Source organism: Coturnix japonica, chromosome 5 (genome assembly GCF_001577835.2).
Source record: "Coturnix japonica isolate 7356 chromosome 5, Coturnix japonica 2.1, whole genome shotgun sequence".
Classification (NCBI taxonomy): Eukaryota; Metazoa; Chordata; class Aves; order Galliformes; family Phasianidae; genus Coturnix; species Coturnix japonica.
This window is the reverse complement of record NC_029520.1, coordinates 43,475,701-43,497,068: the sequence shown is the minus strand read 5'-3', so window position 1 is coordinate 43,497,068 and position 21,368 is coordinate 43,475,701. Positions and strand designations below refer to the sequence as shown.

The 21,368-nt window shown below is 43.0% G+C and overlaps 1 protein-coding gene across 4 annotated transcripts in view; it reads left to right on the top strand.

The window, feature by feature from the left end:
• The window catches only part of BCL11B (BAF chromatin remodeling complex subunit BCL11B), a 92,713-nt gene that overhangs the window by 38,173 nt on the left and 33,172 nt on the right, over positions 1-21,368 (top strand). For 2 of the 4 annotated variants that reach the window (XM_015865671.2, XM_015865670.2), the window contains exon 3: positions 3,278-3,493. The exons of the other annotated variants lie outside the window; for them this stretch is intronic. In XM_015865671.2, the coding sequence (XP_015721157.1) occupies positions 3,278-3,493 (216 nt within the window). The remainder of the gene's footprint in view (positions 1-3,277; positions 3,494-21,368) is intronic. 4 annotated transcript variants of the gene reach the window in all.

The following is a 21,368-nucleotide window of genomic DNA, read 5'->3' as shown; positions in this document are numbered from 1 at the left end:
GAAAACTCTTAGCACCACCTTAGGATAGCATCTGTCTGTCTACCTATATCTGTGTATGTTATCTGTTTGCCCATTTTTTGTATGTCCATTACCTACAGCAGTTAAATTGAGGAAGCACAGAGAACAGTGTGTTCATTTTTGGTTTTAAATAGAGCATCTATGGGGGAAAATACCACAGAAGAAGAGCTGGTGAGATAAAACATGGACATGTTCTTAGCAAACACAAGCTGAGTACCACTGTTATTCTTATGATAGCTATAAAGAGGTGTTACATACCTAATGGGGGAGTGCTCCTTTTCTCTGTTCCTTTCCTTGCCACCAGTGAATAAAATCTCACTCTTCATGGTTTGCCACTCTAGAAGACTATTATGTTCTATGTGACAAAGAAGCTAACCCTAAAGTGGTAGCAAAGGAAAAAAGGAATTGTCTGGTTTACTTTTGGGGGCAGACATATCCCTCTGGTCTGGCAGTCCCAGGATCATTGTCTATGATTGGTGGTGGAACTCCCTGAAGATCTGCCAGAGTCTTTGTCTATTCTTCTTCCTTTCTTCTCATTTCCTTTCTCACACTAGATTAGCACATTTTAAATTTCCTGATATATAATTCTGAGGACAGAAAAAGGCCTTCCAAGTGATATCTTCAGTTCCATCCCTTCAGTGGCAACCAGATTATGTAGGTTCTTCTCAGATTTGTTAGGCACCTTTTTAATGGCTGGCTGTCTTGCACCCACTGTCTCTGTTGGAAGGATCTTACATTGAAAGGGACTTCCTTTAGATGACCTTAGAAGGTCCCTTCCAAGTGAAATGATTCCATGATTCCTTTCCCCAGGGGGTTAAAAACTTGTCTGAAGCCTTAATTTCTTCTCCATTCTAGAGGAAATGTATTGGTTAAGAGCAGGGAGGGCCTCTCCATACTCTCTTGGTGATCTGTTAGCATAGAGTCATGGAAGTATAGCTATCTTAGACATTGCCAGGCTGAGTAGATTGTATAAAATTCATTGCTAACTGAAAGGTGGAACTCACCAGGACTAGAGGAGATGCAATCACATTCAGGGTAGTGTTGTATGCTAGGACCTGTGCACTTCCACATTAAAACCACGTGTAGTTGTGGTTGATGGTATGCTTGGTGGGCTCCATAAGATTCCTTTTTATGATGGGCTGCTTCCAAACTCCAGTGAAAGCTGTTGTATGGCACCTCAATGTACAAAGGGCTGAGTGACTGCAGGATCTGTGCCCTTAGTCACAGACATGCCTAGGTGCTACTGGAGATGTAGATGCTCTGTGCTCCTACACTAGTCCAGATTTCAAGCTTACAGATTTCTTGGCAAGGATGAGTACTTACAAAGTTCAACTCAGCCAATTCTAGCTTAGTAATTTTTGTAACATTAGGAATATAAGATGCAATTGTTAGGTAATTGAAGGGAATTTCTGTTTTGTTATCTTTGTTCCATGGAAAGGAATGTTATTTGTATGTGTTAGAGTGGCTTCTGTACACACAGAAATCCATGTCTGATATCAATTTGCATGTACCTAACATGCAGTTCTGCCCCAAATTTACAGGTTTGATAGTAGTTATCATTACCTGTTGGGTAACATTTGCACTGAGATCAAAACAGTTGCAAAAGCCAGACAACCGAGCCCCAAAATAAAAAATCCTCCCTTGCCCCATGCGCCACAGAGATGGCTTCTATTTAAAGCCAGTGCTCACAAAAGAGCACAAATTTTATCCTTGATGCTTGAAGCTCAAGTATTTACACAGGGAATTTAGACTCTTCACTTGTGGTTTTGGCAAAAGCTTCACACAAATGTTTTGCACTGGTGGTCTCTTAGCCATTTAAGATAAATGGCAAAATCAAATGCAGTCCTTGCAGACTAAAGTGCTGGATGCTGTGCCAAGGATGAACTATTCCTGTTTGCCTCACATGTGTAGCTGTCAGATCAACACGTACACTTGGTATCTGAACCAGGATTCTTGAGGTGGACAGCTTCCCTTCCAAGTGTTGCTTTTCTAGGGCTGGAGGAAGCATGGGTAAAAGCATTTCTTCTTGCAGCCACGGCACTGCATATGTATGCAAGGTGCACATTTGTGCATGACAGAATTGCCATCCCCAAAAAAGGAGATTATTTGCTAAAAGATACCCCACAATTAACACATGTATTTCCCAAAGTAAATGTGGGGGAGATTGTTGTTTGTGATCTACCACTGTGCGGTAAATGTTGGCAAATGCCAGCTTTTTAATGGTGACCACTTCACTACGTACCTTCATTTAGAAACTGCCCTTAATTAGTAGCCTCTCTTTATACAGTAATTTAGTGGAAGGCAGTTTAAAATAAATGGGGTGGCATACAGAGCAGTGCTGTACTACTCGCAGCTTCCCTCTAAGCTCTGCTGCTTCTGCACTGGCCAAAGATGTGGGTCTTCCCTGATTCTATGTGTGCATGTCTGTTTGTGCCTGTCTGTATTTGTGCAGGTGTACGCTGATATTTAAGGCTTGTGTCTGAGTTTTTCTAAGCTGTGGAGCTCCATCTGGACTAGTGCCAGGAGCAGCGAGCATTTCCAGCGGAGCAGGAGAGAGGTCTAAAGACAGCTTTGAAATGGCAGGTGATTCCTAGAGGGGTTAAAAATAAATAATACAGCTGGAAGTTACAATATTGTTTTTTAGCTATCGGAAAAAAAGGTTTCTCCATTCTTTGCAGGCTCAACAGGGAAGCAGTGTGCATAATGGGAGCGTGCAGAATGCACAACTGGCTGCGGGTCAGGCGGGCAGGCAGCACAGCGGCCCGTGAATGCTTCATTCCAGGAGCTCTGCTCCTGGCGTCCCTCCGAAGCCATTTGAGCTCAGAGTCACCGCACTTTGTCTGCGCTGCCGTGTTGAGACCGCTTTAGCAACAGCTCGGCAGCGAGCCTGCCCGGTTTTGTGTCAGCTAAATGCATTAACACAGCCGTAAAACAATAATCCCCCTTTTGATTTGGTCCCTGAGTAGTGCTGGTGGTGACGCTTGCCGCCTCTGGCTCTCCCTGCACTGGGACTGGCTGTGCCCTTGCTTTGCCCCTCTCCATGCCCAGGCAGGCCCAGTCTGGGCTCATGGGGCCTCTTCTTGCACCCTCCCAGTGCGCTGCAGGCCTGCATGCCTCAGCCGAGCCCGGGCAGAGGTCAGAGCGAGAGTATAGCATGTTAGGCAGCCAGCCCCGCCTCGCCTGCTCCCCCTGATGATGCCTCCTCTGTCCCTTCAGACTTAGGTCCGACTGACAGTTTTTTCTATTGTTTTTTCTCCAGGGCCGTCCAGGCCTGCAAACCTGCCGGGGGCTCCCATAGCTGCCTCCTCCCACCCTCACACATCCGTCATCACGTCACCTCTCCGCGCACTGGCCTCTCTCCCGCCCTGCCTTAGCCTGCCCTGCTGTGGTGCACGTGCAGTCTCAGTTGGCGGGACTCAGACTGAGATTCAGACTGAGACGTCAGGTACATTTGGATGTCATTGTCAGTTGTCAGGTAATAGAAACATTTCTTTTGTTGTTGCTATCTGAAGGTCAGTAGTGCTGCCAAGTGATGTCATCTTTGCTATGGGAGAACTGCCTTCTCTGGGTTGTATGGGGAAGGCACTGGAAGTGTCCCAAACACCCCCCTGTTCACCCTCTTGCCCCTGCACCCTGGCAGAGGATGGGACCAGGAAGAGGTGTGCTCTCCCTCCTTTCCACCATCCCTCCCCTCCTGCCTCCCACCATCAGATGTCACCAGCGGCTGCTGGGCCGTTCGTGCCACATTGTGAACAAATGTCTGAAACTCTTCGCAGAATGTGATAGCCTGGTATCAAGATTTCATCTCTCTGGGCTGTTTATTTTAAGCTTAATTGGATAACATTTAACATCTGACATCTTTCCCCTACCCCCTCTTTTTTTCTCCCCCTAATCATTTGTATTAAAGGCTTTCCTCCATGTCCATGTGCGCACAGGATGTATGTGCTCCATGCAGTTTTCTCCTTTGCTTTGAGAAAATGCTCCTTGGTAACTTGCCACACATCCCTCCCCTTTCCCCCATCAGCTTTTTCTTTCCTTTATTCCTTTTGGATGCCTGACTTTTGTCACCGCGAGGAGGGGAAAGTGATGTGGAAATGAGGGCACGCTTAGCTTGCTGGAGAGGATGGGGACATATTGTTGCCAGACCCCCTTATTTCAGACCCAGTGATCTCTTTGAAATCAGTGGGTGTTTCTGAGCATGTCTCAGTTGTAGGATTGGGTCTGTGGTGAACTGCAGGCTGGAGAGGTGAAAATGAGGAAGGCTTAAATGAAAATACAGCTGTGGCAAAATCTACAAGCGTTTATGAGGGAGACTAACTGTGGTGGGCCAGCCCTTGCGGCCCTGATTCACGCTGATGTGCATGGAGTTTCAATAGAGAGCTCAAAAAATAATGGAAAAATAGTGTCTGAGGACCAGACGATTTAGAGAGATGGCAGGTCACATGCAAAACCTTCGGCAAATGGCTCTTCCTGTTCCCCCTAAGATGGCCTAAGTTAACTATGCTCAATATATTCCTTCCAAAAGCAGTTGTGCTGCTGCAGTGTGCTGTATCTCACAAGAAGGACTCTGCACATCTGAATTTGCTGCAATAAACCAAGAGAAAAAGTTTTTCATCTTGGTAGCCCTCTGTCTTGAGTGACAAAATTTACTCAGGGGGAGACTGAGAGCACTCTGTAGGGGTCCTGTGTAGACCCCGGTAAAGCTTGTGGTGCACGAGGCAGGTTCCTATGCCTCCTGACTGAGGCCCAGCCATTTGTGCTGGCCTGGCAGCAATGTGTGGCATGGTGTGACATGACCATCATGTCCCAAGGACCTGGTCTGATTTACCCATGCACAGCATGTCAGTATGTGTGTGCTCATCGGGCTTCACTTTATCAACCTCAGCAGACTGACCAACTGACCTGGGATGAGTGTGGAGATGAGCTCTTCTGGGTGATGATTACTGAGTGAGATAGATGCTCTGCTCTCCCTAGCTGGTAAAACAAACCAGGACCAATCTGCTTTCCTGCTCTGCCTTCACAGGAGCAAACTACATGCAGGCAGGTTGCTGTAAGAGTGAGCTGGCTTCCCACTGCTCCTGCTGCCAATAGCCAGTGGGGAAGGAAGGAAGCAAAATTAAAAAGGAAGGAAGAAATAACTGATTAAAGGAGGTGGGAAGGCGAGGCTTTGGTGTGTTACATACTTTCAGTTCTCGCTTTGGAGCTACTTTTCAGTAGTGTGTTTGCTAGGAGAAGGATGCCAGCTCTGCGGAGAGAGAGACCTGTTATCATGGCTTCCTGTAATTACTGCTGCAGTCTGTGTCACTTAGAGAATAGGTTTTATCAAAGTGCATGCTACATGTTTATGACAGTAGTTGGTCAATCTCTGCTTGAAAGAAGCATTTGCTTCCCTTGAAAAAGAGATTATATCTATTTAACTCTTTCTTAGCTCCCTCAGTAAATGAGCCCAGGCACGTTTTAAACTTCGCAGTAGGAGTTGCAGGATCTTTCTAGCACTTGAAATGTTTTGTGGAAATGAAAAAAAGTGAGTTCTTTGTGTTGACTAGTAATCTAGGGATGATCCCTGCATTGTACCCTCTTTTTTAATATAGCCATTTACAATAGTCACTTGCTGCAGCTTTAGAGATCTGCTTGTCTCTCTGACTTGATTAGCCTTTTATTCTGTCAGCCCCGTTCTTGCTTCTGAGGAATCGTTTCCTTCTTTTAACAAAAGCCATCAACAGTTCCCGCCTCTCCTCCTCCTTCATCATTTCTTACCTTTCCTGTTTTTCAGCATTCATTTAATTCAGGACCTGAAGTTTTTCAGTGCTGCCCTCAAGCAGGCTGTGAACCTGAAAGCTGGAAGTTGCAGGTATCCCCAAATCAGGCCCTCGTGTCCCAGTTGTTTTGTGCTGGGGAACCCAAGACAAAGTCTGCCAGTGGGGTTTGGGGTCTACAAGTGTAAAAGCTGCGTTTTGCAATCTTGATCAGGACACAAGATTGCTCAGTGAACTGAGTAGCATTTAGCTGTGCAGATGGGAGGAAAGTGTTCTGCCTCAGAGCAGTTTGTTATTTGTAGGGAACGGGGCTGCTGGTAGCAACTTCAGTCACAGCAGATGATGCTGGGAAGTCTGCGTGGATGTCCAGTATTTCTCCTGAGGGTGTTGGTTGTAGTCTTTGAACCTCTCTTTGTGTTCAAGGCACCACAGGGAAAGGAATTTGCAGGTAAAGGTCTGTGTTTTCTGTGATTCTTAAAATACCTGCCACTGGGACAGTTTCTCTCGCAGTCTCCTTGTTTATTTATTTATTTATTTGCATCAGAGACTTCTGTCTGTTGAACTGGGTTCTCCTGTTTAAATGTTTTTAGTGCCTATTTAATTAGAAGTTGGAATAGACTCATGAAATTCACAGGGTTGTGTAGCTTGGTCTAAAATATAAATGGGTAAAGCATTCATTTTACTTTACCCCTTGCCAGATTAGGATGCTTTTCTGTGTCTGCTTTTTATTTCATTTCAATGAATTGCAACTGCTTAGAGTAACTGTAAAATGCACACAGGTTTTTTTTGTTTTTTTTTTTTGCACAACAGAGACATGCAAATGATTGTTGAGAGACGTAATTATGTAAAGGAAAGTATATGCCTGTATGTGTGCACACATACACTGCAGTGGTTTTTGTGGGGCTATTTTTTCACAATACATCTTCATAAGGCTCCTTCTATGATGCTGATTTATTAATATTGTACATTAAGTCTTAAATTGTCAAAGCTGCCTAAGAGATTTGGATGCCCGTTTCCCATTAAAGTTAACGAGGAACGAGCTTTGCAAATCTCAGCACAGAAGTGCATGGCACTTTACATTGTACTCTCTGAAGAAAAAAGGCCTCTGCCCTGAAGAGCCTACAGTGCAAAAGCCCCATGAGAGGAATTTGGATCGGCATTAGATGAAGTGAATCTCATGATACAGATACTTTATCCTTTCTGCCTGCACTCAGATACATACCTGATCAAGAATCTTTGGATCTGGGCACATGTGCAAGGGTTTTATACACCTCTGTAAAGATAATTAAATCTGCCCAGTACACAAACATTCAGCCAACCAGTGAAACTGCTTCCTTCCCACATGTAGGCTGATGGAAGGAGATGGAAAACAATTACAATACTCAGTTGCAAATATAAAAACAGCAAGTGGGCATGGGCAGCAGTGATTAATGGATGGGGTTGTGAATCTAAAGATCTAAAACGGGGAGGCATGGGGCCGTAGCTCAGGAAAGTGAAACAAGCTCCTTTTAATTAAAGGAGTCAGCTGTGTTAGTCATTAGGACATTCTGAAAATCACACGATCATGTTGTAAAGTTAATATCAATTTATTTGGCTACTGAAGTTCTCCTGACTGCCACATTTCTGTTTTCTTAGCAAAGGTTAAGGCAACAATAAAGGTAAAAGAAAGATCTGTCAGTAAATAACAGGTTTAAAAAGAATACTTTTTCCTCCTTCAAGTATGTTACAGAATTCATTCTGTGCTCATTTTATAGCTGGAATCAGCCAATGAGAAAAGCTAGATTAGACCACCTTGCTGTATAAAGCTTGCTGCAGTTAATACAGGCTGTCTAGAAAGCAGTATTATTTCAAAAACTTTTATGTTAATGATAAGGTATTTGCTTGGCACATTTCTTACTAGGACAAGAAACAAGCTTTTGTTCACTCCAGACTGGGCTTTATTAACACAGAAGGGTCAGTGGAAAATATAACAGTAATCATAGCAGAGAATTCAAACTCATCCGACAGCAACCTCCTAACTCATCTAGTCCCAGGGCAATGGCTGATCCGTTACTCTCCTTCTTTCGCTTATTGGAATCTTAAAAAAACCTCAAGTAAAACTTAATTTCTGATTGGCTGTGGGTGCTTTTTCAAGAAGAGAAAGAGGAATTTTAGGTGAACGCGTCTGAGGTCAGACAAAGACTGAGGGCTGCATAAAAAGAGGCTTGCTTAAAGTACTGGCTAACATTCGGGAGAGATGTCCCTGTTAGTCATGGTTACGTCTATTTATTTATTTTAGTGAAATATTTAGTGCATGCTGTAGTAGAATTGACTTTCTGCGCAGTACTTACAGGGTGCAGGGCTGTGTGAGAGATATATATGCTAAGAACGGTTGTGCATCAGCCTGTGAGTATGCATCTATCTTTTCATCTATCTATCAATCTCTGTGTTCATCCATCTATCTGAGTATTAAAATCATATGTGACCTGTCTGTCTGTGCAGCTCTCTGTCTCACCAGATATTAAACTCAGATCTAAACTCAAAATAGATGGATGTAATCTCAAACTTCTTTTTTGACTCGATGGTGTGTTTGTCAAGGGGCAACTAAGGGACCTTAAAGAGCAAAGAGGCAGATAAAATTAGGGTGCTGCATGGGGCAGCAGTGCTGGCAATTTAAGCGTGGCTGACGCTTTGTTCCAGACATGCTCCCTATCACACTAACTTTGTTAGTCCTAATTATGCGAAGTTAAGAACCAGCAGGGGCAATAGTGATATTTAAAGGTGCTTTAAAGTGGATGCCTGCAATTTCCAGACATCCACGGAAAATGAAAAGCTTTTAATTGCAATATTAATGGGGGGAGCTGAATCTGGTAGTCTCAAGACAAAAGGGTGCAAGAAAACATTGCCTGCAGTAAAGACAATGGCTCCAACAGAGAGTTAACTCGATCGCATACCACTATGCTGAGCCCGAGAGTCTGAACTCTTCAAACGCTCCAAATGGAGAGCTAAATCAAAGAATCCTGTTTCAAATCCATCCAAGATGTTGCTGTTTTTCTCCTCTGACAGGAGAAGCATTTGGAAGTGCAGTTTCTTTCTTTTTTTATAGCTGTCTTAAAAAGGAGTTTGGATGTTTAGCACAGCTGGTGCTCATTACATTATGCACTATCAATAAAATAGCATGTGTAATTAATTTTTAATGCAGTGCTGTATGCAGCGCTTTAAAGCAGTTACTGTATGGGGAGAGCCGACACCGGTCACTGACATCAGAAATATTGAAATAGAGGGCTAGATTTTGCATTTTTAAAAGGTGTATGTGCGAGCTGGGGGAAGGGTAATTCCCATCCAGTGGTTCTCTGGTCACAATCAAATTTAAAAAATATAGGAAGAAGATGGATGAAAGTGCTCTTATAATTTACTTATTGCTATGGATGAATTTATTTCCTTGTAGTTTGCTGAGGGATGGCTGGCTTAGGGCTTGGTGACTTCAGAGGTTGGGTAAGCACCAGGGGACTGCGCAGCAACTGATCCATCTTCGTTAAAGCTCAAACGCTTCGCTGCCATCAGGTGGGAGGTGAGGCAAAAGGTGAGGCTGGGGGAAAGCAAAGGAAAGGCATTCCTGTTTGCTCTCACAGAGCAGTTATTTTTACAGTGCTCCTTTCTTGTGCTTTGTTGTTCACATTAGTAAAAACTCCCCATTTTGTTTTCTTTTTTTTCCTTCTTTTCTCAGGATTTATGAACTATTTGGCTATATTGGTACTTTGGAAGGGAGAGAGTAGCTTTGGTTACAAAGAGGCACCACTGATGGCAAGTTGCCTGCTGCTCTGACAGAAGACCCAAACAAATCACAGCCCTCTCTTTTCTTGGCACTTATGCAGTACTTTCCAGAAAACACCAGCATAAATAAAGACTTCTTTAATCGAGCATGGTAGGCAAGGCTTGGGCACCGCCGTGGCTATTAGTGCATCGAGAAACACCTCAGTTGTCTAAGGGAAGAGCAGACCAGGCTTTGAGGATGTGGTACAGTGTCTTCATAACTCAGCAAAGGGCAGGGTATCACTTTTGTGTTTGCAGGATAGGACCAGCCTCTGTTCCACCCTCTTCAAGCAGTTTTCTGCACGCCTCTTGGTGATCACTTCCTAAGAAGATATGAAATCAAATGCAGGAAGAGAAGGGAGGAAGCAATTGCCTACAAAGTGACAAAATTAGAGGTAGTGTTCATCAGGTGCCTTGCCTTTTGATTGGGAAACACAGTTCTTTCTGGGAGCTGGGTCTTTTGATACACGTGTACGAGGTGTAAATGTTTGCAATTATTCTTTTCTTTTTCCCTCAGTAAATTGCCATTCACTTGCACATAACATATGCTAAACAGTTCACTTGTACAGCCTCACCTGGCACATTCAGGATGGAGTCTTCTTCTGTCCCTTCAGCAGTAGATTTTTGTCATCATCTCTCTTATCACTTGCTGTCAGATATGTGCGGAAGTGTTTGTGTCCTCGCCTGTGCCAGGAAGTGAACTGGGCTGTTCAGTCTGTGTGAACAGAGATAGATCTCTTCTGCACAAATATAACACTCAGCATCAGAGGAAGTAGGGCAAGCCATGGTGTACGGTGTAGGTAGCTGTGATGAGGTCTGCTCTCTGATTCGTGAGCCAGCAGGAAAGATGGAGGCAAGAATGAGGCAGTGTATGTGAAATGGCTACATTTTACTATTTATTACATTTATTTATTTATGTACTTACAGAGGAATTGGATCACGTATTCCTGGCATGGTTCAGGTTTAGGGCAGAGAATGGTTCTGCAAAAAAAAAAAAAATTACCCCCCATCCCTTCGGATCTGCCTCTTTCAGAGGACCTGCATTCTTTTTTTCTTTTCAAAAATGCTTTGTAAAAATAGATGAAAGAAAGAGATCTATGCTCAGATGGGATGCTTTATGTTCAGAAAGGGATCTGAGTAAAAGAAGCCATGCTGGTGCACCTCGTGTGTGCCCGACTGGGCTTCTCTATGCTGCATGTTGGTCCTTCTTTCTGCTGAACAGCTAACAGCTGAGCAACTGTTAGCAACATACGTTTTTATACTGTTTGCTTTCTTTTGGACAAGCTTTTTCCAAGCATTTTTGCAGTACATACAGGAATCTGGTAGGCTAGAGCATGTTGTGTGCCTCTGCTATTTTTTTTTTCCTTTCTTATCTTATTCAATTCATTTCCATGGCTGTCTATTGTAGCTAATGCAACCTGCTGTAGCACAAGTTGGGGAAACCAGGCTCAGTAAGTCAGTAAAACATGCACTTGGAAGAAAGAGGGCAAAAATCCCATATAGAAAGGGCTTACATTTTTTATGAATTCAGCTGTAAGAGTCAGAGGTCCTGGGACTTAAGGAATGAGGTTAATGCAGGCACTAAGCGAAGCGGTGGGGAGGCAAACGCGCTGGAACCACACCATGAAACAGTGCTTTTTAAATTATTATCTGCACAAATAACATAAGGAACCACAGGTTAGAGAGAGGTCAGTTTACACAATGTATCTGCAGCTTTTATGCCTATTTATATGTCCATTTGGAGCCAACTGTCGATGCATTGTGTTCAGCTCATTCCCTGGAAACGTGAGGAGAGCATCCCATCCTCTCTGTGTGTCAGACTGTCTCCTTACATCTCCTGTATTGACCTAGATTGTTTCACACAAGGCCCTGATCTAAAACTGATTCTTACATCTCCTTCTCAGCTGTGCAGTGCTCCCAGGGCACTCTGTATGGAACAGTCCAAGGGATGAGCTAGGGACTGCTGTGACACGAGTGCTTAGCCAAGCGTCTTTCCAGGGTACATCTTCTGACTTCATTTTTTGTTGTACTGTTACACCAGCAGTGAATCTGGGCTGTGGAATTCTGGGAAGAACTGAGTAAGAATCAGAGCATTTTTGGGAAAGATGTACTCTTTAAAAGCGGTCATAGGATCAAGATCAAAATAAAATAAAAATTAATGGAATGTGGAAAGACCTCAGCATGGCAGTAGAGCCCTTTGCTTGCAGGGAAACTATTTTTTCCATTTTCTTCTTCTGAAAGAGATTTTGGGTATTTGCTTCTTCTAAAAGAGATTTGGGGTATTCTCTCCTCTGGTTGAGCAAGGAATTTCATTTATTATGGCAGAGGCAGGTTTAAAATGCAAATTCTGTCCCAAAAATTAGGTCTGAGTGTTTACGGATTGATTAATCTAAATCCTTTATAAAAATGTGTGAACCGTTGATTAAACTGGGAATAGGATCATTGTGGTTTTGCCTGTGGTCAGGACAAGATTAGTAAGTAACTTTCTGCAGAGCTGCATAAAATTTAATAAAAAAGTGAAGTTCTTTCTCTGCTTTTTCTGGTTTCTCTTGAAAGTGAACCAGTGCCTCCATTGCAGGAGTCGATGCAGAGACTTCAGAACTCTGCAGCCCACTGAAGATAAAACCTTTCCTACCGTAATCAATAGATACGTAGAATAGCTGTGAAATAATCCTGTGAAATGGCTGTGAAGCCCCCAATTGCCTTCTTATTTCTCTGTGCATTTTCCAGAAGGAGCAGTGTGAAAGCTACGGCAGCGTTCGCCCCTGCCTCCACCACCACTGTCAAAGTTCATTAGTGCAGTTGGGTGCATTCATAAATGTCTGAGCTGTTGCAGTGTTCTGAGGCCTCCAGCCAGCTAGCCTTCCCTCCTGCTCTCCCCATTGTGAGGGAAAGTTGGGATTTGAGGTGGGCATATGAGGTTTAGTTTAGTTAAATTTTGTGTCCTGATAGCATCAGCTCTGTAAGGGAGAGTAAGGGTATGTGGGAGACATTGCCATTCCTGCCTTATATGACTTGCTCCTTCCCCTTTTCTCTTAAGTCTGCCAGGCTATGCCTCTTGATTATAAACTGGGTTTTCTTAAATTTGTTTAATTCTTTAAAGGTAAAGATGAGCAAATACTTGTGCTGCCTTCTCACTCTCACTCTTCCTTTGCCTTTGACCCCTGGGGCAGCAGGGACTGCCAGAGAGGGTGTCAGGGGCATGCAGGGTCCTGGTTATCTTTGCTCCTCTCCTGGCAGTGCCTTGGGTACATCTTCCTTCCAGCAAGCCCCAGTGAGTCACTGTCCCGCTGCTGGGCTATCTGATGGGAGTGGAGAGCTGATGGTAAAGGGCTGCTCTGCCTGCAGCCGCCCTGCTTGCAGGGCTGTTGCACTGCCACACCTTTCCTGTCCCCTGCACTGCCCCAGACCTTAAGTTTCTGTCTCTCTTAACACAGCATTTCAGCTGTGCTACCAAGTAGGTCCTTAATCCCTTGCTGTCTCTGCCCCCGTTCCCTACAGTAATAATTACAGCATTTTAAAAACCGTTCCTTTTTAAAATCAAGTCCAAAGTGAATTTACTTTTTCTTGGTTTTTCTTTTTTTTTTCACTTAACTTTTTTTTTTTTTTTTTTTTTTTTTTTTTAATGGAAATGACTGCTGAAAGTAAACACAGCTTGCAACATGCAGACTTATTGGGCCAGCATGAATTTCCTTAATAAGCTGGGGGATGTGTGTGCGCGCGTGCGTGTGTTTTCCCCCCTTAAACCGTGCAATAAGCGTGCTGTCGCTTTAAATCCTAACTCAAACTTTACTGGCGATTTTACAGAGCCTGGTTTCATTTATAGTGGAGCCAGACTTGCTGTGTGAGAGCCGTCCGCATGCTGGAATTAGTCTTAAGCTCGCTTCTGTGGCGTTGCCAAATTCCATGTTTGTGTTTTATTTAGAATTCTTTTCACGGCCAGTCGAATCTGTTCAGGCACACATAGGCAGTGTTGCGCCCCATGGAGAAAATAAGCAAGTTTGCGTTTTCTTTGGCATAGGCCACGGCCACAAAAGACTGCGGTCTAAAAAAACATTTTTTAAAAGCTATTTTAACCCATAACAGATGTATAAAGTAGGCACACGCATGCCAGCTTCCTTAGTTTTAATTAAAAAATAATTACAGCTTTAATGGGATGCTAGTGACAAATTTGGATGAATGGTGGGTGACATTATCTCAAGGCTTGCTTCAACTTATAAATTAGTGCATTTCTCTTGGCCAGTGGTACAGATGAAATTAAACGAAGGAGCAGATTAATATTTCTTAAAGTTACACTGAACCAAATAAAAAATCAGATCAAATCTAAACCCAAGGCCCCTTCCTCCCTCTCTTGCTCAGATTTCTGTTTGCATGAGATCACAGGACATGGAGAAAAGGTTATTTTCCCTGGCTGAGGAATGATCTGGCTATTGATAAACAGAGCACAGTTCTGCGAGGTACCAGTCCCTTCTGTACTTTCATACTAGTAGCCTAAAAACCAAATAGTGGTGATTGGAGTCAGCAGGCGCTTCTATTTATAACCACAGCTAACTAGCTAACCTAGTACCTCCGAGCCAGGAAATCTTAAATATAAAACCATACATACACGCTGTGTGTTGCAACGGTTCTCTCTGAACACCTCAGCTAGCTGGCTGCCTTTTGGACTGCGGTGCTGTGATTCTTCACATCTTTAGGCTATTTTCAATTCAGGGCTTTTAAGGCTCACCAGAACTGGGCTGGATGCACAGGTTTGTGCAGGTAACAACAGTTTATATTTATGAAGAAATAAACAAAAGGGTAATAAACATGTAACGAGCTAACCCCAGATGGTATCTTCACCGTTATTGCAGTCAGGTGTATGCGGAGCTGGGCAAGGGATTGTGAAGGATCAGCAGGTGAGGCTGCAACTATCTGGAGTTGTTCACCCAGCTATGGCGCTTGCCAGGGATGGGCTTTTTGGAGGGAAGCAGACAATTGCTTGGTGATGTATTGCACAGGCAGACGGGGGGATCACTGCTTGCAGAAGGCCAAGCTCTGCTGCTGTTCTCAGACCTACTCTTTCGTAAAGCTTCTCATCTGCTTAACATTTAGCTTCCATTATAAAAAGCCCTGAAGTGCTGCTGATACATGTAACCTAGATGGTGAGAGCTCTTCTCCCCTTTGCTACTGTAACAAATACATGACATCGTTCCCTCATTAAAAAACAAAAGTGTTTTGTTGTTGGTTTGTTTTTTTTTGTTTGTTTTTTTTTTCCAAGCTGAAGGAACAGTAAAGAAAATGAGCATCACATCTTCGGTGGGCAGCTGTGCACCTTCCACTGATCTAGTCTAGATTTGTCTGGAGGTCTGTGGATGTTTTGCTATGCATTTCCACGTCATTGTGGCAGTTCTCCCCTTCTTGCTTGCTGAAAGCTGTCTGCCATATTAGACCGGTGAAACCCAGCAAGAGGAAGCTGCTTTGCTGGGTTCAAGATGGTTTGGTGAATTTTGCTCCTTGGTTGATCCCCTGGATCCCTCAGTATGGAGCTTCTCCATTGGGTGTGCAGGATGACCTCTGCCTGAAGCTGAACCAAGCCAGACTGTGACAAGATAAGGATTTTAAGGTTTGTGTAACTGCAGAAGATTTTGGAGAGATTTGCCTTTGTCAGTTGACTGAGTATTTCTGTGTAATGTTTCCCTGAGCTTGAGTTCTTCAGAAGTGAAAACGAAGTTCTAGTGCTAAAACTCTGAGTCATACAGTGCAGATGAGAGTCATTTCTGCATTCCTGGAATTTTTGGAAGGGAAACATTACATTCATGTTAATCCTTTCAATTATACCTTATTGCTAAAGTAATCCATGAGGCATTCTGCAGTAGAGCCCTCTGCTATTTGGTTACAGTTGAGGCTTTGAAAATAGCACCTGAAAGCTTTTAGGCTCCTGATTTTCAGTGTCTTAATATTCTTTTCATGTTTTAGCACAGAGGATGATCTGGTGTCTTTTTATTTACTCCTTAGGAATTTTTTGTTTAATAAATAAGGCTAATTTGATCTGTTCTGATCTGTCTCAAGTATCTAATTGCTGCTGTAGAGAATGATTAATGTCCAGTTGAAAGGATTCCACATCTCTAAATGAGAATTGAAAGCAGATGTTGGTTTGATGAACGTGCGCTGCCCATTCCTTGTCTGCAGTGGCTCAGAGAGCAGGCTGCTGAGATATCACTATCTATCAAAAGAGAGATGTTAGATGCCAAATACAGTTCAGAGTCACACACCTATCATGAGCTGAGTGAACAGTTAACAAATAATGTTTCCCGGGTACTTTTTTTCACTGCTGGTGAAATATCTAAACACAAGACAGTGTTATCCTCAAATTGTCAGAAGTCTTTGACAAACTCCAGTTCAGGAAAACGCACTGTGAATTGATTACAGCCAGGTTTCTGAGTCTGGGTTTTCACTCACCAAGCTGAGTTCATATGCTGTCCAAGAGCAGGCATGTTCAGTTTCCAGTGCTGTTGCATGCATGTTTCTGATTCCAAAGTAACTTCAACACTTAAAAAACAAAAGAAGCTGGTGCTATTCTCTTTTCTATCAGTGGACAGGCTAGGTGCTTTGCAAGCAAGGCCAAGTGCTTTTCAAAGATTTCTAGCTTGAATTTGTGAAGATCTGTGGAGAGCATACAGTGAAGGAGCAAAGGGCTGAATCACCCGGGAACAAGATCAGTTTTTATAGCATTCAGCCAATTGGCTACACATCTGCACAGAATGAGGGCACCAGCTTTTTAGATAAATGCAGGTACAAACAAGATCTCCTCACGTGGACTCTCTAGTTTTGCAATGCATGACGCTTTGCAGTCTTTTCACCAGCAGTGCTCTCTTGGACATCTGAGTGTGCCTCCCCAGCCAGTGTTTAAGAGTAGGTTAGCAGCCAGGAGGAGAAATTTCGGCCAAGGGCAGACATTTCTGATGATGACAGTGGGATTATCAGTGTTTCCAAAAAACAAGAAATGCTTGTTTTTTAAGGCCTCTTTTAGTATTACTGTTAACAAAAGAGAAAAAATAGTTACCTTAGCAGATTTAGTCACTTTGATTTTATTTTTATTTTTGTGAAATGCCCTTTTCATTTGTATTTTATGTTAAATCACCATTCAGACAATGTCTGTGACTAGAAAACTATTTCACAGCTGGACAGACAGGGATGTGAATCCCAACACAAATCTTCCTTCCTGCTTATAAATCAACTGGTTTGGGATGTATGTGTGGCAGGAGACAGAGGGAAAGAAAGATAAAAGGGACAGAGAAAGGACTTGGAGTCATGGAAAAAGACAGGTTCCAGCATCCCAAAGCTCTGGTTTTGCTAGCTTCTATTCTGTGGTAATGTAAAAGCTGCAGCAAAGAAGAGTACTTGCAGTGTGACCTTCTACTTCCCTGACACCTGAATAGGATTGTAATGCATCAGGCAGTAGAGAATGGGAGAGGTCTGTTTTACTTGTAGCTGGCTGGCTTTTCCATTTGGGAAGTAGCTATAATGACATTCACATCAAATATAATTATTTCTTAAAATCCTTGTTTGTTTGTTTTCCACAGCTAGATTTTCTGCATTAAAGCAACCATACTTTACTGAGATAAAACCTGGCCTTCTGGATGATTTTGAATGATTTTTTTTCCTGTCCTGCATCTGTCTGACTGCGCTATAATGCTAACAGTTCCCAACTGATCCACTGTGAGTGAAGATCAGAGGGTGAACTAAAAGAAAATATATAGAAGGTATCTCCCTAAGAATATAATTCTTCCAGGTTACTGAAAAACTAAACCTGTTTTTTGTCTTCTTTTACTTCTATTTCTTTCTTCACTGTCTTCTTAGCTTGCAAGACAGAAATGAAATTGATGTGAACATGCTTATCCTAAATTAAGGTGGCGAGTTAACCCTACTTATGCGGCTGGTAGTGTGAGTGGTCTGTGCACAGTGCATAATAAACTGCATTTCTGTGGGCGGAAGTCAGAACTTCACCTACAAGAAGTGGGGTACAGCTTTCAGTGCATTCAGCAATATCTGCTGCAATGCCTCTAGATGTAGCCTCTGATCTGGTTGTTCTTACGTCCATATTTGGGGTTAGAAGAAAAATCCTTGAGAAAATGTGTGAAGCAAGATATCCTTTTTAACATGGTGGATTTCTCCACTTGCGGTGAACCCAGCCCACTGTACTGAGCTGTGAATGTATATATTTTGCAGGACAGGACTTGTCCGTAGTTTTTTATTGTTTCTGGAAGTGGTCATTTGTGTGAGCACACATGTGCTGTGAGTCAGTATTGGTTTGCTCTGGCTGTTCCTTAGCAGGCTTTCCTGTGAATAAAGGTGTGTCTGGCCGTAAGCAAATTGTGGAACTCCCTTGTGTTGGCAGCCAAAAAGGTGCAAAGGGTTTGGGAACTTCATGTGGAATACACAGCTCACTGCACATCTGAGGAATCCAAAATCCCTGCACAGGCATATACCCCATTGGCCTTACACAACTGAGGGCATGGCTGTAATTGTAATCACACATCTAAAATCAAAGGTGAACACTACACACAGGGAATGTCCCTTGAAAAGGCAGCTTTAAAAAACAGCAGCCTCTCTTTACAGCTGGTAGAAAGGAAAGCATTCCAGTCCGGCCATTCCCACTGATATCAATAAAACAACCCTGTATCTAGCTAAAAAAAAAAATAAAAAAATAAGAAAAGAAACATATAAAGCGAATAATTTAGGTTAATGTTTAGGGTAATTAGTCTTGATTTTTGTTGGATGGAGGTGAGACTGAGGGCCATTGATGCTGAATGATGTTTGTCCAATCATTATTGTGAGTTTTTGAAACCCTCACAAATGTACAGGAAATACTGCTTTTACTGCTCTCTGAGAAAACTGAGGATGCAATAGTGCTCTCAGGTACAGCATCTTAAGACCACTGCAAATTAAGCCACTGGAAATCAATGCAGTTGCACATTTGTAGCTGAGATCGGAATTTGGTTTGGCCTTGCATGGTGCTCTGTGTGTTAATTCTCACATCTAAACCTGGAAGAAATGGCTTTTTTATTACAGCAGTGCTTGAAGAGACCCCAGGAAAGTAAGGTGTAAATATTAGAAGCTGCCAACAGCTAGTGGCAGTTTCGGCCTAATAAACTGGAAGTAAATAACTTGGTGATTAGCTGGAATTGGCAGGCCACTTAAACACAGCTCTGACTGGGTACACAGTTTTCCCCATTCCCATCTTAATACTCTGTAACAGCATGGTTAGATGCCTGGAAGATATATGAGCCTCAGCAGAAGTTGTTCTGAATCTACCTTGACACCTCTATTTGTGAATAATCTTAATGATGATAACAACAACAACAACAGCAATATGCACTTAGCTGGAACCTTTCATCCTGAGGAGCCCAGAGCACTTCTAATTTGAAGAGCAGGCAAACAATAAACAATAAAATCTGAGTCACTACAGCAAGAATAGATCTGCAGCTCAAATGCTGAACTGGGAAGGAAGCGGAATTGGGGCTTCTTGCTGCTGCCCTCACCATACTGCCCCTCTGTGAACCAGGTCAGCTGCCTTTCCTCCAGTGTGTCTCCATGGTGGGGATGTGTAAGGGCTAATAACACGTGAGGCTTAATCTCAGGCAAACAGGTATGCAGATAAAGAAAGCAATGCAAAAGCCTAAACAGGATTACTGTGAATAGACTTATATATTCAGAGAAATTCAGCCCTTGGAGATCTGCTCTAGGAAGAAATATGATCGAATAGCCAGGGAAGAAATGAACTCCTTCAGGGCAGGACCTAGACAAAGTCCATGGGAGTTATCAGAAAAATCAATTGCTATTGATTCTGTGGGCAATAGATCAGGCTTCTTGCTCCCTGACTGCCATTAAGTTGTATTTCAGGAGACAGGAAGGCATTTTGGCAAGGACTGTAAGAGAAGGTTTGGCACAGTCCAGTCCTTTTTGCCATTGCCATGCTCCTGCCTCACTTCTCTTTTCTTATGCCTGCATACCGCAAGTAGCAAGAGTGGATTTCTCATTCAGTTGTCATTTGCTGCCTGAGTTCCACTTTTAACCTCTAATACACAAACTTATTTTACTGTTTCGCTGTTGTTCCTCCAGCTGTCTTTAACTTTTTCCTGTGCAGGGATGAGGTATTTGCTACAAGGAGGTAATCCCTCTCCTGTGTAATAAAATGACCGGACTGGATTGGCACTGTGTTTCCTAAGAGAAAAGCTTAAATCAGTGCCAGGCTGCCTGACAGAATTAATACTTCACAGTATTGTGTCACTCCTTTTGCAGCCTCTGCTTTTCAGCTACCCATCCCTCTTAATCTTTTCATTAGTCATTATTTTTGGCAATGGGTGTAGCAATCTGGACTGACTGGAAAGAACAAGGGTACATCGGCCAGGTTTGTTATTTATGATTAGTGACCATCACATTGACAAGTAGATTCCTAAGAAGTAAAGCTGTGCACAGGTCAGAAAGAGTGTTGTTTTCTCACTATTCTGCTTTGTGAGGTGCAGTTTCTTGGTAGCTTAGAAATGCATCAGCGATCCTTAAAAATGCTACAACTTGCCTGACATTATGCAGCACAGTTCATCTTTGTGGTTTCTCCTAATCAGACCTCACAGGTAAATATGAACATTTTGCAGGCAGGGAAAAAACAGGGCTGGGGCACAGACTTGATTAGTAAGTTCCCAGCCTTCAAACATCTCCTGTGGTCACGTTGCTACATGAACAGTGGGCAAAAAATGACTAAATGGTTGAAAGTGATTTGCTTTTGTCTTGGATTAGCCCCATAATCTAGGTCAGCAGTCATCAAGTTATCTTGGAGGAAATAAGTCTATTTTGGCTCAAATACTCAGAATTGAAATATATGGCAAAGTACATCTAAAATTCCACTACTTAGGAGGGCTAAAACATGTGAATGGAGGTACTGGAGCATTTTTGATCAAAGCATGGGATCCACTCAGCTTTTAACTTCTACTGTAGCTGAAAATATGTGAAATATGTTAAAAAAAAAAAAAAAAAAAAAAAAAAGAGGAAGTAAAATATTTAAGTACAATTTATTTTATCTTATTGAGATAAAGCACTTGATATCTGGAACCTGCTAGGAAAGCAAACCAGGGTTGGCTCTACAGTGTGAATCTCTGTTTTTTGAAGAAGCCAAGAATCCAGAACGGCTGCTTTATGTGGGATTTCTTCACTTCTTCAACCTCTTGGCGAAAGTCAGGGCTGTGTTAAGGTAGGTGTGCGCGGTATTTTGCAAGCAGACATGAGCTTGTTCTGCCCATGCTTCAAGCCAACTGGGTGCAAGCCAGCCCTACAGCGGAAGCCATACAGCTGTGTGAGTGAGGATGCGGAGCCCAAGCCCTGTTTCTCTGCAGGGCTTGTTAGCTCGGGTTCAGCATTGTAACCACAACTACGTGTCTTTTGCATCGGTGCTGGCTTGAATCTGGCCAGGCTGGAGTGCAGGCAGGGTGAGCGCCTGTCAGCCTGCCAGATTTCATGCAGACATACCCTTCCTCACCATAGGTAGCAGTTTCTCAGGCACTTAATTTTCGTTGAAGTCAGCATGAGCAAACGTTACTCATCTTGAGTAACGGTTGCCAAAGGAGGTCCTTTGTGTAACGCATAGATTTAGCAATTGAGGCATGGACTTTGCATTACTAATGTTTGGTCTGCTTTCTCATAGCTCTTTCCATTCTCTTGGTCACTGTCAATCCCCCTTCCTGCTTGCTGCTCCAGTTCATAATTGCATCTGACTTCTGTGATACAGTTGTCAACCCTGGAGAAGTCTCTAGACCATATCACTACTAC